General features: G+C 48.3%; 1 protein-coding gene across 6 annotated transcripts in view; it reads left to right on the top strand.

The window, feature by feature from the left end:
* ARHGEF1 (Rho guanine nucleotide exchange factor 1) overlaps positions 1-10819 on the top strand; it is a 152935-nt gene extending 142116 nt beyond the window's left edge. For all 6 annotated transcript variants that reach the window (XM_029577481.1, XM_029577485.1, XM_029577486.1 and 3 more), the window contains 5 exons: positions 340-525; positions 7779-8015; positions 8418-8566; positions 8656-8736; positions 9004-10819. In XM_029577481.1, the coding sequence (XP_029433341.1) occupies positions 340-525; positions 7779-8015; positions 8418-8566; positions 8656-8730 (647 nt within the window). In that variant the 3' untranslated portion in view covers positions 8731-8736; positions 9004-10819. The remainder of the gene's footprint in view (positions 1-339; positions 526-7778; positions 8016-8417; positions 8567-8655; positions 8737-9003) is intronic.
* The last annotated feature ends 4139 nt before the right edge of the window (positions 10820-14958 follow it).

Below are 14958 nucleotides of genomic sequence, written 5' to 3'. Positions count from 1 at the left end.
TTGCGTATGGTTAGAGATTTCTTATGTGCAGTCAGCTATTGAATGTGACAGATCTCAGCTAGTCTAGTTAATGATTTGGCTGAGAAAAGACAATGGGGCAGCCATTTGCATTTCTCCACATTCACAAGCTATGGAGGTGCAAAGGTTCCATATAGGAGCTGAAATGTCCCATGCCTATTCACAAATAATTTAGATCACACCATTCTGTACAGCAGGAATAGAATAAAAAAACCCTTACAGCACACTGCTGTTCCTTTCAATAATCCAGTTCTACCACCCATGGCATGCTCGATTTCTTAGCCACTGATTTGCCCCTTTCTTTCTCCTCTTCTTTCACAGAGAAAGAGAAGGACACAGCTCTGGAGAGCGGACACTTCGAGGAGAGGCGTTCCCAGGTGGATGAGAAGATGGGGAAGGAGGACAGATCGCAGGACCTAGCAGACTTCCTGCTTGCAAACAGCATTGATGTGTATCGGCTGAGTGAACCAGCAGAGATGCAGGTGGCCAAGACAGCCCTGGATGAAGGTGAGAACTAGGAAAGGACAGAAGTCACTCTAAGCTGCGCGGGCTTTCCTATCTTTTTTTTTTTAGAGCATAAAATGTGCCGTGGTCTCACCAATGGTCCATCAAGCCTAGCGTTTTGTCTCCAACAATGTCTATTCCAAGTCTCTTGGAAGAACCCAAAAGATCCTACTAGGAAAATTCATTTCACATTGCTCATATCTGACTGCTGATGGTTCTGTCATCCAGAAACTTGTCCAAACCTTTATTTTATTTTTTTTTAATTTAATTTAGAAATGTCATGCTGGGTCAGACCAAGGTTCATCGAGCTTAACATCCCATCTCTGACAGTGGCCAATCTGGGTCACAAGAACCTGGCAGTTTCCATAAAATAGTTCCCTGTACGTACCCAGATCAGTCCAGACTCCTGGGTTTTGCCTCCCTTCCAGCAGATGGAGACAGTTTTTTGCTGACACTGCCACATAACCTGGTGTGCCACCTGCAGTCCCTCAGTATTTCTCTGTCTCCAGCAGATGGTAGAGGTGCAAAACTTGCGGTCTGAAATTTAGTTTTTAAAAAAAAAAAGGAAAAGGAATGAAGAAGAGTTCCTTCCCCTGAAGGTTGGCAGGTGCTGGTGGGGTCATCCCTTCTGATCCTGAGGTGGATGAGCAGGGGGTTGGGGATCTTTGTTTGGCTCGGTCCTTTTCACCACCGAGGGTAGTTAACTGATGGAGCCAGTTTCCTCACCCCCAGGAAGACGTCTGGAGCCTGCTTCAGGGAAGCGTCTTAGTCTTTGAAGTTTTAAAGTTAAAAAAAAAAAAAAAAGAGGGTCTCTCCTTTACTTCTTGTGCTGTCCCTTGAACGGAGGGGCAGATCGCAGGCAGGTGCAGGACTGGGTCAGGGTCTTTTCTTCGGCGTCATCAGAGTGGCTGTCGGGGCGCATGCGACCGAGCCGGCAGGGGCTATGCTGGTGCACTGCGTGCGGCCAGGCACGCATGCACCTGTCCCGAGCTGGCGTTTGTTCCCACTGCCTCTCCGGGGGAGAGGGCAGCTCAGGAACGCTTGACAAGGAGTCAGGGAGGCATCTTAAGGTCGCGGGGATCGCTGGTGATGCCAGCGCAGCAGCACACCCCTTCCTGGTTAGTGCGGGAACTGCAGCCATTTGGCTTCATTTGCGGCTGCATCTGAAACTGAATGAGGGGAGGGGGATCTCCATCCACCACTGTCCCCGGCCGATCGAAGTCCTGTGAGGACTAGGGGGCCCAGGAGCCTCTTGGGGAGGAACTTCAGGATCCAGCAGTCTTTAAATCCTGACTTTGTTCTGCTGCTGCTTAAGGCATATCTTGCCAGGAAGGCCATGGGATGCCACTTTTCCAGGCAGGAGGGTCTGCGGCCTACCAAGAAGTCCAAAGTTTCACGGGCCAGTGGTGTGACCAGGGTTCGGTGAGTCCTGAGTAAGGCTGCGCATTCGGATACTGCGGATGAGACCTCGGGGGACTCTGAGGATGGGGAGCCTCCTGTAGAGGACCCTCCTGAGGCGATTCTTCTCCATAGAGATGGGATCCAGATGAGGGGCAAGGTCAAGCCCAAATTGTGGAAGGGGATGATCCTAAGGTGGTTTGATTTTTCCATAGGAAAGAATTGTGCCTCCTGACTCCCTGTTTCCTTAAGGAGCTGGGAATTAAGGTTCTGTGAGAGGAATCTGATCAGGAAGAGGTGGACCCAGTCATGGATGACTTAAGAGGTCCAGCGAAGGCCTTCCCTTTTGAATCACTAACTTCTTCACTGATTTATGAAGAGTGGGAGACTCCAGAGACCAGTTTGAAAGTTGCTACAGCAATGGATAAGTTATATCCATTACCGGAGAATACGCTTGAATTATTGAGACTGCCAAAGGTGGATGCTTCAGTGTTGTTCGGTTACAAAGAAAACAACCATTCCAGTGGCCGGTTCTGCAGCGCTTAAAGATATGCAAGACAGGAAAGAAGTCCATCTGAAAAAGATATTTGAGGTGTCTGCTCTGGGCATTCATGCTGCAGTTGTGCAGCAGTTTTATGCTTCGTGCTGGGTTCAGCAGCTGCAGACTGACAAAGCAATATCATCGTAAGAGGTCAAGCGGCTGGAAACTGTGGTGGCCTATGGAGCAGATGCGTTACACGACCTCATCAGAACGTACTCCAGGACTATGATGTCAGCGGTCTTGGCCGGGCGGCTCCTTTGGTTAAGGAACTGGTCGGCAGACGTTTGGTCTGTCTCAGTTAGGGGTGTTATCTTTTAAGGGGAAACTGCTTTTTGGAGAGCACTTAGAGGAGCTTGTAAAGCATCTGGGAGAGAATAAAGAGCACAGGGATGCCAGAGGATAAGCCGAAGGGCGGAAAGGGGTCATTTTCTACATGGCCTCGCTTTAGGGTAAATTGGCGGTTTCGGCAGAATAGGGCTTCGGGAGGAGCCCAGAGACAAGGCACTAGGAGGCAGCAGTTCAGCTTTCAGCCTTGAAAGGCCTGGTTTCAGAACAGAGATGGCTCTGGCCAGGGGGCATCTGGATCCAAGTCCATCCAATGAATCGAGGCCGGTCCACTCCTCGGTGCCGGTCATAGGGGATCAGTTGACTCTTTTCTATGAGGAGTGGGCCAAGGACACATCAGAGCAATGGGTCCTAAGTGTGATAAGACAAGATTATGCTTTAGAACTTGCTTGCCCACTAAAGGACTTGTTCATGGTGTCTCCCTGCGCCTCCGTAAACAAAAGACGGTTCAGGAAACCATCAACCGCTTACAGATGCTGGGAGCCATTGTCCCCATCCCCATAGAGGAATGGGGGATGGGGAGGTATTCCATTTATTTTTGTGGTCCCAAAGAAGGAAGAGACCTTCCGCCCGATTTTGGATCTAAAAAAACATGACTTCAGCTCTCAAAGTTCCTTTTTTTTTTTTTTGGATGGAGACACCGCACTCGGTAATTGCAGTGGTGCACAAAGATGAGTTTTTTGGCCTCTCTACATTTGACCAGTGTTCTTGCATATACCGATCCGACTGGATCATCAGATTCCTGAGGTTCATGATTCTTGAGACACATTTTCAATTTTGTGCCCTTTCATTCGAGTTGGTAACAGCTCTTAGAACTTTCACCACGGTGGCAGCTCTCAGAAAGGAGGGCATTCTAGTTCACCCATATCTGGATAATTGGCTTATTTGGGCAAAGTCTCAGGTTCTTTGCACACAAGCAGTGGTGTTGGTACTGCAGCGGTTAAGGTCCCTGGGTTGGGTTATGAATCTGTCAGTCAGCTAACCCCTTCTCAGGTGTTAGTTCTTGGGGTCACATTTCGACACCAGGATTGGGAAAGTGTTTCTCACCAGGGAGTGCATTGGCAGTCTGCAGAGGCAGGTTCGCAGTTTGTTGGGACAGTGTGTTTCCTAAGGTGTGGGATTACCTGCAGGTTCTCGGCTCCATGGCTTCAAATTGGAATTGGTTCCATGGGCATTTGCTTAAACGAGACCTCTGCAAAGGGCATTGCTTTCCTGGTGGGTTCTGTTGTCTGAGCAATTTCATCTACTGCTGCCTCTTACGGAGATGGCCAGATCCAGTTTCTCATGGTGGCTTGGTCGAGACCACTGAAGTCGGGGTGTAGGCTTGGAGGTTCCAAATTGGATAATAGTCACAACTGATGCTAGTCTCTCCAGCTGGGGAGCTGTGTGCCAAACTCGGTTGGCACAGGGCCAGTGGTCGGCGGAAGAGGCATCGTGATCTATCAATCGCTTAGGGATGAGCATTGTGGTTCGCAATGTATGCCTTTCTACCTCTTACGCGGATGGCCAGTAAGAATGTTGTTGGACAATGCGACAATGGTGGCTTACATCAACTGACAGGGCGGTACCAAGAGTCGGGCGGTGGCTCAGGAGGCCCAGGAGTTAATATGCTGGGCAGAGCAACATCTGGCATTATTGGCGGCTTCTCACATAGCCGGGATAGACAATGTACAAGCAGATTTTCTCAGTCATTGACAGCTGGATCACAGGGAGTGGGAGTTGTTGGAGGAAGCAATGCGACTTATCTGTCGCCAAGTGGGAAATCCCCCGCATGGACTTGATGGCAACTCAAAGGAATGCCAAGCCTCCACGCTTCGTCAGTCGCAGAGGAGAATGTGGAGTGGAAGGAGTCGATGTCTTAGTACTCCTCTGGCTGCAGGAGGTTCTCCTGTACGTATTTCCACCATGGCTACTGGTGGGCAAGGTGTTACGGCAAATAGAGCTCTATCTGAGAGGGGTAAGTTTAGTGGTGCCAGAGTGGCCTCTGGCCATGGGTTGCGGATTTGGTCACTCTAGCAGTGGCCAGGCCACTGCGTCTCGCTCATCATATGAACCTTCTGCACCAAGGTCCCATATTTTCAGATCAGGCGGCTCGCTTCTGTCTCGCGGCTTGGCTTTAGAGAAGAAGCATCTAAGGTGGAAACGGTATCCCAAGGATGTTATTTCCACTTTGCTGCAAGCTAGGAAGACTTCGACATCCTTAGCCTATGGGAGGGTGTGGAGAGTTTTTGAGACTTGGTGCACAGAGCAAGGAGTTGAATGTCTGTGGCTTGTTTTCCGGGGATGAAGCAGGCGTCCGGTGTGGAAGGCTTCCCCCCCCCCCCCCCCCCCCCCCCGCGAGTCTTAATTTGGCCCTTCAGGGGATGTATGCAGCTCTGTTTGAGCCACTTAGAAGGGCAACTCTTTAAGGTAAGATCCTTATTTTTTTTGGTGGCAATTTGTTCCGCTAGGAGAAGTTTGGAGCTATAGGCTCTGTCATGTAGGGATCCTTTTCTGAGGATTACGGCTTCTGGAGTCTCTTTGCATACGGTTCTTCCTTTCTTCCAAAAGTGTTATCGCCTTTTCACTTGAATCAATTGGTAGAGCTTCCAGCCCTCCCAAATCTGAACGTGGCAGCCCTTCACGCAAGGGAATTTCGGCTCTTGGATGTGAAATGAGCCTTGTTACGGGTACCCCAGTCACTAATGGCTTTCGTCTATCAGGTCATCTGTTTGGCGCAAAATAGGGACATAAGACTTCAAAGTCCACCATAGCATGATGGTTGAAAGAAGCAATAGGTTTGGTGTACATCTGTCAGGGTCGTCCTATTCCTAGGGGATTAAAGGCTCACTCTACTCAGTTGCAAACATCATCGTGGGCTGAATGTCAAGTATTGCTCCATGAGATTTGTAGAGCGGCTACTTGGAAGTCGCTGCACACTTTTGCCAGATATTATTGTTTGATGTCCAGGCTCCAGATATCATGGGCTTTGGTGAAAGTGTGCTTCGAGCAGGAGTCTTGCAGTCCCACCCTGTTTAGGAAAACTTGGGTACATCCCAGGAGTCTGGGCTGATCCGGGTATGTACAGGGAAAGGAAAATTGGTTCTTACCTGCTAGTTTTCATTTCTGTAGTACCACAGATCAGTCTAGACTAGAGTCCTGCCCAGTTGATATGGGGAGAATTGGAGAGTCCGCTCAATCTTTTATTGTAAGTGGACTGAACAATGGCATAGATTTTGTTTGGTTTCTTCCATTGTTAAGGTTGGAAAAGATTGTTTCCATTATAGGGTTCCACTCCCTATTGCTCATTCGTGGGGATGTGTTTAGTTTCAGTGGTATTTTGGCTTACGTACAGGTCAATACTGAGGGTCTGCAGGTGGCACACTGAGTGAGTGTGGCAGCAAAACTTTCTCTGTCTCCATCTGCTGGAAGGGAGGCAAAACCTAGGAGTCTGGACTGATCTGTGGTACTACAGGAACCAAAATTAGCAGATAAGAACCAATTTTCCTATCTGTTTTCTGATTCACACCCAGGGATGGCGATAGCTTTCTTTAGTCCACCTGGCTGATAATGTATTATGGACTTTTCCTCCAGGAATTTGTCTAAACCTCTCTTAATCCTCACAATGCTATTCAATCTTGATCACATCTTCCAGAAACAGATTCCACAGCTTGACTGTGCGTTAACAGGCAATGCAGAAAGGCGAGCTCAGCTGAACACACCTTATCTGTGCACAAGATGTACTGCCAACGCAGCAAGAAGTTTTGTGCGCAGAAAATGTGCATCCCTAAATGGGAGCACTGCCTAGCACCCTCACGTGGAAATCCCATGCAGGTGAGGTAATTAAGCAGCACTCCCCGATGCAGAGAGACTGCATCAGACGTCTCTTTTAGTGCTAGAAATTTAGCTCCTGGGTCAGAACTGGAGTTAAGTCTCCAGCACTACTGCGCTGGCACTTTAAAACCCCTAAAAAAAAAAAAAAAAAGGGAGGGAGGGAGGGAGCAGTTTTTAAACATTTTAAAATGTTCATGGACAAGTACAGACTTATCTCACTATCTGGCACAGTTGTGTACACCTTCACCAAATTTCCAGGAGATTGGTAAACCAAGACTTCCCTTTTCTGAATCTAGCTGTTCCCCATTAAGTCGCATGCATCCATGTGACATGCAATTCTTATTTTTTTTTTTTTTTTACATTTGCTTCTACCATTTTGTCTGGCACTTATGCCAGGCTCACTAGTCTGTAGCTTCTTGGACCACCCTTGGAGCCTTTTTAAAAACTGGCACCAACACCTTTTGCTTTTCCTCCCACGGTCCCATCTGGGGAAAGTCTGTAAGACAACCACTCCCTGTAATCTGGATTATAGCGGGGGGAGAGAGGAAGATTCAAACTTATAACACCCAGCAAACCAACCTGTCAGGCACCCACATGTATGTAATGTTGGAGTGTGCAGACAGTTTCTCAAGTGAACTGAGGCCAATAGGCGAGGGAGGGAAGATGCTTTCCAGCAGTGGCAGAGATTTGGGTTTCTCGGGGCTGTTTGAAGTTTGTGCGCAGTGAGATAGATATTCAGACGTTTGCCGGCTAGGAAAGTGAGCCAGATAAACACCTACAGCTAACTTAGCTGGGATAGTCAGTGGCATGGCTGCAACTCTGAATGTAACCAAATAACTTTTAAATAGCCGGATTTGTTTATCCAGTTAACTTTAGACCTGCTCAATAGCAGGGCTAATTTATCCGGTAACTTAGCCGGATGAGGATGAAGATTGCCACTTACCAGGCTGAGTTAGCCAAAAAAGTAGCTCCTCCCCATTACGCTCCCGACCTACCAACTATTTAGCTGGATAGTTCTTTGACTAAGTAGTGGCTACTGAACACAGCCAGATATTCAATCACTGCCATTTAGTTGGATTAAGTCCGAACTTATCTAAGTGGTGCTGAATAAAAACATCAGTGTTATCTCACTGTCTCCTTCTTCCCTGCTCTCTTCCAGTTTCCGTGCTGAAGAGGTTGCTTGTTCGGAACATTCGCTTATCTGTGGACGAGGAGCAGGAGATGCTGCTGAGGTGCTGGCAGGAATCCCCGGAGCACAGACAATCAAGGGAGCCGCCACACACAGAGTTGGATGCCTGGATGGGAGCAGAGGGCGCAGAGAAAGTGGAAAATGGGCCAGATGGAGAGGGAGGACCAGAGGAGAATTGGAAGGATGCAGCAAGTGAAGAGAGAGACAGTGAGTCACATGACCCCAAGCCACCCCTGGCACTGATGGTTGGCAGTGATCCCAGCTGGGCATAGATAAGGAGACTGGCAGGCTTTGGATGAAAGATAATGAGACAGGAGGTTATAAGATTGCATAATGAAGATGGGGCATGTGTCTGACTGCAACAGAAGTTTGTCTCATGGCATTAGCAGTGGATTGGATGAGTGTTAAGTGAGATTAGCAAATGATTTGATTAGGTGCATCATGTTATCAGGGGATTGGATGAGTCCTCTGTGGGATTAGCAGACCTTGGGATTTGCCAGGGGATTCCGTGGCATTATCAGGAATCAAGGTAGTACGCTGTGGCAATAGCAGAGGTTTATCTCGCAGTAGTTTAATGGCACTGGGGGGTCCTCTGTTCTGCACACACAGACCCTAGGGAAGAGAATGAGGCGGGCCTTCGCGAGCACCCTGAGGAGAGTGCAGAGTTGCTCAGCACCCCTATAGTGCTGTCTCAGGAGCAGTCTGAGGAGGTGAGGAGGAAGATCCTCCTGCTGGAGCGCAGCATCAAACAGCTGAAGGTGAGCTCTGTTGGGTCTCTTCTGCTTTCTCCACCTCCATAAAATCTGTACTCGGGTCACCGGAGCTTTGTTTCTGGTCTCTCTTGCAGGTGATAGAAGAAGAGTACTGCCACCTGCAGAAAGTGGTAGCAAGCTTCACCTCATCACAGCACAGTTTTACATGAGCACAGGTGAGCGAGGGAGGAGGAGGAGAAAGGAAACCTGAGGGCGTACCCGAGGACTAGCTAAAGTGGGAGGGAGACCCAGAATGATCAGGATGCGAGGGGGACCCGGGGATATGAATGAGAGGAGGGAGGAAGGAAAGCAGGCCAGGAACTGGCTGAAGAGGGAATGCAAACAGAAGGGTGTACAGCAGAATGTGAGGGATAGTGAGGAGCTCCTGATCTAGATGAGTTTGCAGTTTTTAGATGTTTCCTCACACCCTCTGCTCTCTGCAGGTCCATCCGGTTGGAGGAGAAGAGCTACAGGTCCTTGCACCAGGATGTCAGAGGCGCTTCCAAGGGTGCCATGTGGCACCCTGACACTCACCCGCTTCTGCTTCTGAAGACTTTGCATTGTGCCAGGCCCTGGACTTGTGTAGATAACACACACATATGGCTCTGTACTTGTAGAGAGAGAATGTTTATAGTATTATAAGAGGTAGAATCAGTGACAAAATAACCTCAGGACTGTTGAAGGGGGGAGTACGTGTCTTACACTTCCTAGGAGTGGGCGTTTATGTGGGTCCAAGCGCCCATCTTTTGGGAGGTGTGGATCAGGACACTGGTCCTTTCACAGTAAAGCAGGAGTCACGGCCTGCCCCGCACCAGCCAGCATCATGCAGTCAGAATCGGACCAGTATATAACAGAAGTGTTGCCAAAGTGCCTTATTGCCTTTTTTTTTCTTTTTTATACTGTTTGTGGCAATTTGTTATGTAAGACACACATGCGTATATACATATATATATATATGGGTGTGTGTTTTCCTGGAGATGTTTTTATATATGCATATTATATATATATATATATATATATATATTTTTGGAATTGTAGCTGTATAGAAGAGTGTAAGGAAAATCATGTTTTGGAAATGCTCTGGATTATTATGTAGTAGATTGATTATGTCTTACTCTCCAAAGATGTATAAAGTAAGAAAGTCACCAGCTGGTTACTTAGCAGGCCAGGGGCCTGAGGCAGATGGGGTTGGGGACTTGGGAGGCAGATACTGTCTTGGATCAATTATTTTTTTAGAAATGTTTCCTTCTACAACTCCCTGGGGTGGGGGGGGGCGGGCATAGCCTATGCAGAGATCACTCCTGCTCTACTGAGTCTCTGGCCCTCTCCCTCCTAGCACAGGATACTGCAGCTGGCTGGGAGCTCCAGCTGTATTACTTGCTGCTGTTGAACCGGGCAAGGGGCCATCTGCCAGAGAGAACCCGCCTCCCAGCCGAGCCCCCCTGGCGTGCTGGTGCAGATACTGTTGTGACGTAGCCCCCCTCCCCCCCCCCCCCCCAGAAGCCTGGCGATACACCTCTCGTACAGTGTTGCTGTGCTGGATGAAAACCGATCCCTGCGGGCAGCGTCGCGGGCTTCCCAGCTACCTTAGGTTTACCGGTTTAATAATCCTTTCACCTATTGTACTTACAGCAGCGGCATGAGCGCAGACTGGGCTCTCCCTCCTCGTTGCATCAAATACCCAGCTGAGTTTGAAAGGGTGGCGAGGGCTGAGGTGCTTCCCCAGGCAGGTTTACCGTGCAGCAGCTAAGGGTGATAAAAACCCGACACTGGTTCTGAAGCACACCCCCCCCCCCCCAGGGCTTTGCCTGTGCTGCTTTCACACAACTTGACCAGTTCGAGGGACCGCTTTTCAAAGCAGCATGTTCCATTCCACGTTGCTACTGCCAAGCCAGCACACCCAACCCCAAGCCTGGCCTTTGCTGCTTATTTTAAATATGTAGTTGCGTTTTTTAAGTGCTTCCCCAGCCTCCCTCCCAAGGACTGTTGCTTGCATTTGTAATAGAGGTCTGTTGTGCGCCTGGTCTCCAAGCTCCTCTTTCTGTTTCCATATTTTATTCAGAACACCATTGGGACCAATTTCTTTTTAAAAAGACAACAAAGCAAGTGTTTTAATGAAATGTAATTTAATATTTGCCTGTTTTGTCTGAAAGACCAGGTTAAAGATTCTGTGGGGATTTGTTTTGCCTTTTATTAGATTAATGTAACTGCTTTTTTTTGCCTTAAATAACGGTGGTTATTTAAACATGTATTCCTGAATATATATATATGTCTATATATTTGTGCTTTGTGGGGGGGGGGAAGGGGTGGGTTAAAAGCATTGAAAGCTGAGAGAGATCCAGCTGGGATGAGGATAGGTACTGGAACAGGATTTTAAAATAAACCAAACACATTTTAAAAGGGGGTGCTCCACACATTGTCCAGTCTGTGTGTGCCTGTTCCTCATTTCCTCCTGGGGAGGTTATAAACTGTCTCTGCTGTATTCCTGATGCCAGTAGCAGTTCTGATTGCTCGCAAAGTATGATGGTGCTCCGCCGATGGCAATCTGTAGCCTCCCCAAGTCCCCGTGCTGCTTCAGGATCTGCTCAGAAGCCGCAAGACAAAAAGATGCTACTAGGGCTGACAGAAAAGCAGGAGGCATTGCCTCCAGGGACATGGTGTTGCTTCATTTGCAAGCCGGGGGTAATTCTGTTGAGAGCATTGGGTGTCTCTCCTGGAAGCAAACCTTGGCTAGGCCCCCACAGGATTTTAGAATTCTGGACACACGATGCACTAAGCAAGATCTAAAGCCGCAACCTTTAGATCTTGGCACCTGCAGTGCACCCATTGGCTATACCTTTTGCATCTGGGTGCTCCCAGAGCACTAATTGGCTGAACAATTTTGAAGTTAATGTGCTTGGCATTCTGATTGTGTGGCACTGAGGGGCCCACTTTCATTCCTTTGTGATATTCTTGAGTGATCACGGATTCTCCTATATCACAGCCATAGGTGAGAAGGATGGAATCCCCCACCGTTCACTCTCATCCCTGAATTTAGGAGAATTCAGAACAAAGTTTAGGGAAGGCCATCACTCCTCCCTCATGTGTGAATCTGCAGGTTTTCTACTTAGAGGGAAGACCAGTGACCTTAAGACTTTCCAGTGGTGGCAGAACTAGATTTGGTTTCAGCTGGATATTTCTGTGTTTTTCAAGGCCAGTGGAATTGGATATGAGTGCCACAGGCTCTTCTATTGCTGATGTAATTTATCCTCTGGTGGGGAGGAGTCATGCTTTCTATCAGAAATTCATAAGGACAAGGAGGGTGCTTAAGCCTTTCTTGACACACACACATGTGCATACACACACACAAATACAGTTGTTTGCAAATCTTTAGGCACCCTGGATCAAATTGTATGTTTAAATTATTCTAAATGAGCAGAAGCTGGGGTACATGGGGCCTGTGCTCCAAGTCACTGTGGGAGCAGAAGAGTCTGGAATTTCCCTGTAGACAGTGGTCGACAGAGGCCTGTGGGGTGTAGCTGAGGAAGAGGGAGAAGTCCAGAGTGTGCCTGTGTGCGTGAGAGACAGCCTGTGTGTGTGTGTGTGTGTGTGTATGAGAGAGAGAACCTGTCTATGAAAGCCTATGTGCATGAGAGGCTACCTATGTGTGAGTGAGTCTGTGTGAAAGAGTATATGAGAGAACCTGTGAAGGTGTGTGAGAGAGAGCCTGTGTATGTGTGAGTGATAGAGCCTGTGTGCTTATGTGTGTTTGTGTGAAAGTGAGAGAACCTGTGTGTGTTTGTGTGTGAGAGCCTTATCCTATGTGTTTGTATGTAAGAGAGAGCCTGCCTGTATGTGTATATGTGAAAGAGCCTATATAGATGAGAGTGAGATTGTGAGTGAGTCTGCGAGAGAGAACCTGTGAACGTGTGAGAAATAACCTATGGACATGTGTGTGAGTGAGAGAGTCTGTTGCTTGGGTGTTAGAGAGTGAATGAGAGAGAGAGGCTAAAGTTTGTGCGCCCCCCTCCAATCTACAAGAATGTCAGAATGACTGGAAATCTAAAGTTCCCAGGTATGAAGAGTGGGAGGATTTTTTTTTATCCTCCTTTTAATTATTTGAAATGTATGTTTTTGAAATATTTTATTGGTATTTGGTAATTTTTTGAACATTTTTGTATGTGGTTTTAATTATTAGATGTTCTATTCATCAGCTGATTTGACATTCTTTTTATTGCTGTAGTTTGATTTATATTTCTTGATTGTATTTATGTTTAACAAGAAATGGTGATGTTTCTTTTTTTCCATTGTTACACTGCATACAGAATCTGGCTTATTGCAGTTTCCATTTCAGTTTTTGTCTACACGTTTTTCTTTGTAATTTATGGTCTCTTTATTCTGTAATGGTGAGGGTCTATCTGTTCTGCATGTGTGACCAAGGTAAGTTTCCTGTACGTACCCGGATCAGTCCAGACCATGGGTTATGTCTCCCTTCCAGCAGGTGGAGACAGAGAAAAACTTGAAAGGCACCCTCAGTTAACCTGGTGTACCTCCTGCATCCCTTCAGTGTTTCTCTGTCTCCAGCAGATGCAGGTGGTGCAAACCCTGCAGTCTTGCCCTGTTTCTGGGGCGTAGGCTATCCCTTGAACTAATTGAGTGAACCTAGCTATATAAAGTTTTGAATCAAACAAGTAAAAAAATAAATAAATAGAACCAAAGAAGAAGTCTTCTGCAGCAGGGAGTGTTTCCCAATCCTCCCAGGGGTTTATTAGATCCTGCGGGGTCATCCCCTCTGGTGGCAGGTTAAAGGAGCTGGGGTTGGTAACCCCGCGGGGCTCCAGGCAGATGAGCTGGGGAAGAGATTACCGGTGGTCCGGTCCCTCTCTTACTCATGCCAAGCTTCAGTGTTTAAAAAAAAAAAAGTGAAATTTTTTGAAAATTTTTCTTTTTTGGTGGGCTGCAATCCAGGACCCCTCCCATTCGAATCGCTGCATTTTTGATGAATTTTACCGCATTTTTTACGAGTTTTGGGCTGTTTTTCCCCCCTCCACGATGCCGCGGCCATCTTTGTGTGTGGCATGTAGAGAATCATCTGCACGGCTTTCTCGGCTGGTATTTGCTGCCGCTGGCTTCTGGGAGGGGAAGGCAGCTCCCTTTCTGGGTCTGCACCATCAGCTAAGCCCCAGGGGGATCAAAAGCGATCGGCTCCGCAGGACCCTCGGGCTGACCAGTTTCCCCTCAGTGCAGGGACAGCAGCCATCTTAAACACATTTGCTGCAGCTTAGGCAAGGGCTATGGGGGATGGGGAGCTTCCCCCTGCACTGTCACTGGTTCCTGCCAGTCCTGATGATCCTTTTGATCAGGAGGACCCTGATGTTACAGGGGTGGGGATGATGATGATGATTCTGATTCCTTTTCTTTAGATTTTGTCCTCCTTATGCATAAAGCCTTTCTGGCTTCCAGGTCTCCTCAGGGTGGTGTCTTGCCAGTGAGATCTGCACAGGGACTGGCCCCCAAAGTAGCTAAGCACACGGATGTGCCCACGTCGCTACAAGTCGCGAAGTTAAAAGGCTCCTTGGCTTCAGGAGGAGCAGCCATTCCGGAGGTACCGGGCAGTGCGGCTACAGCTACAGTGACCTCTCCTTTCTCCCTGGCTGTGGCAGGATCGGAAGATGAGCAGGGGAAGCAGAACCCCTTGGATTGTGATGATCCTAAAGTGGTCCGGCTGTTCCAGAGAGAGGAATTAGAACCTCTCATTTCTGCAGTTCTTTCTGAGCTTGGGGTGGAGCTCCCTCCACATGCTCTGCCACAGGACTCTGTGGACCCAGTCCTGGCAGGATTGAGATCCACAGTAATCCTGTGGCACTGTATGACCTGCTTCGCACTTTCTCTCACACAATGTCGGCAGTGTCGGCAAGGCAGTTTTTGTAGCTCTGAAACTGGTCCGCCGATGTTTCCTCAAAGGCTCAGCTTGGGGCTATTCCATTTAAAGGTGGTTTTTTATTGGTGAGGATTTGGAGCAGTTGATAAAGTCCCTGGGAGAGAACAAAGCTCACAAGTTGTCAGAGGACAGACCGAAGCTCTCCAGAGGATTTCCATCATCCCGCTCTCGTTTTTGGGGGCAAAGTCTGTTTCGGCAGAGCAGGCCGCAAGCGCCCGGACAGCGGCAACCAGTGGCCAGAAACCAAGCGTGGTCCTCGTCCTTTTGAGGCAACAGAGCCTCCCAAGAGCATGGTTCTTCCTCATCTCTTGCCTCCAAGGCTACGCAATGAGGTGGAGTTGGCCCATCCCTCGGTTCCTCGGGTTGGGGGTCGCCTATCCCGGTTTTATGAGGCATGGGCCAGGATTACCGTGGATCAGTGGGTGCTAAGCATAATAGAACGAGGCTACGCTTTCGAATTTGCTCGGCCTCTCCAAGA

Source organism: Rhinatrema bivittatum, chromosome 14 (assembly GCF_901001135.1).
Source record: "Rhinatrema bivittatum chromosome 14, aRhiBiv1.1, whole genome shotgun sequence".
NCBI lineage: Eukaryota > Metazoa > Chordata > Amphibia > Gymnophiona > Rhinatrematidae > Rhinatrema > Rhinatrema bivittatum.
Note: the sequence above shows the minus strand (reverse complement) of the source record. Positions and strands in the feature narration are given on the sequence as shown.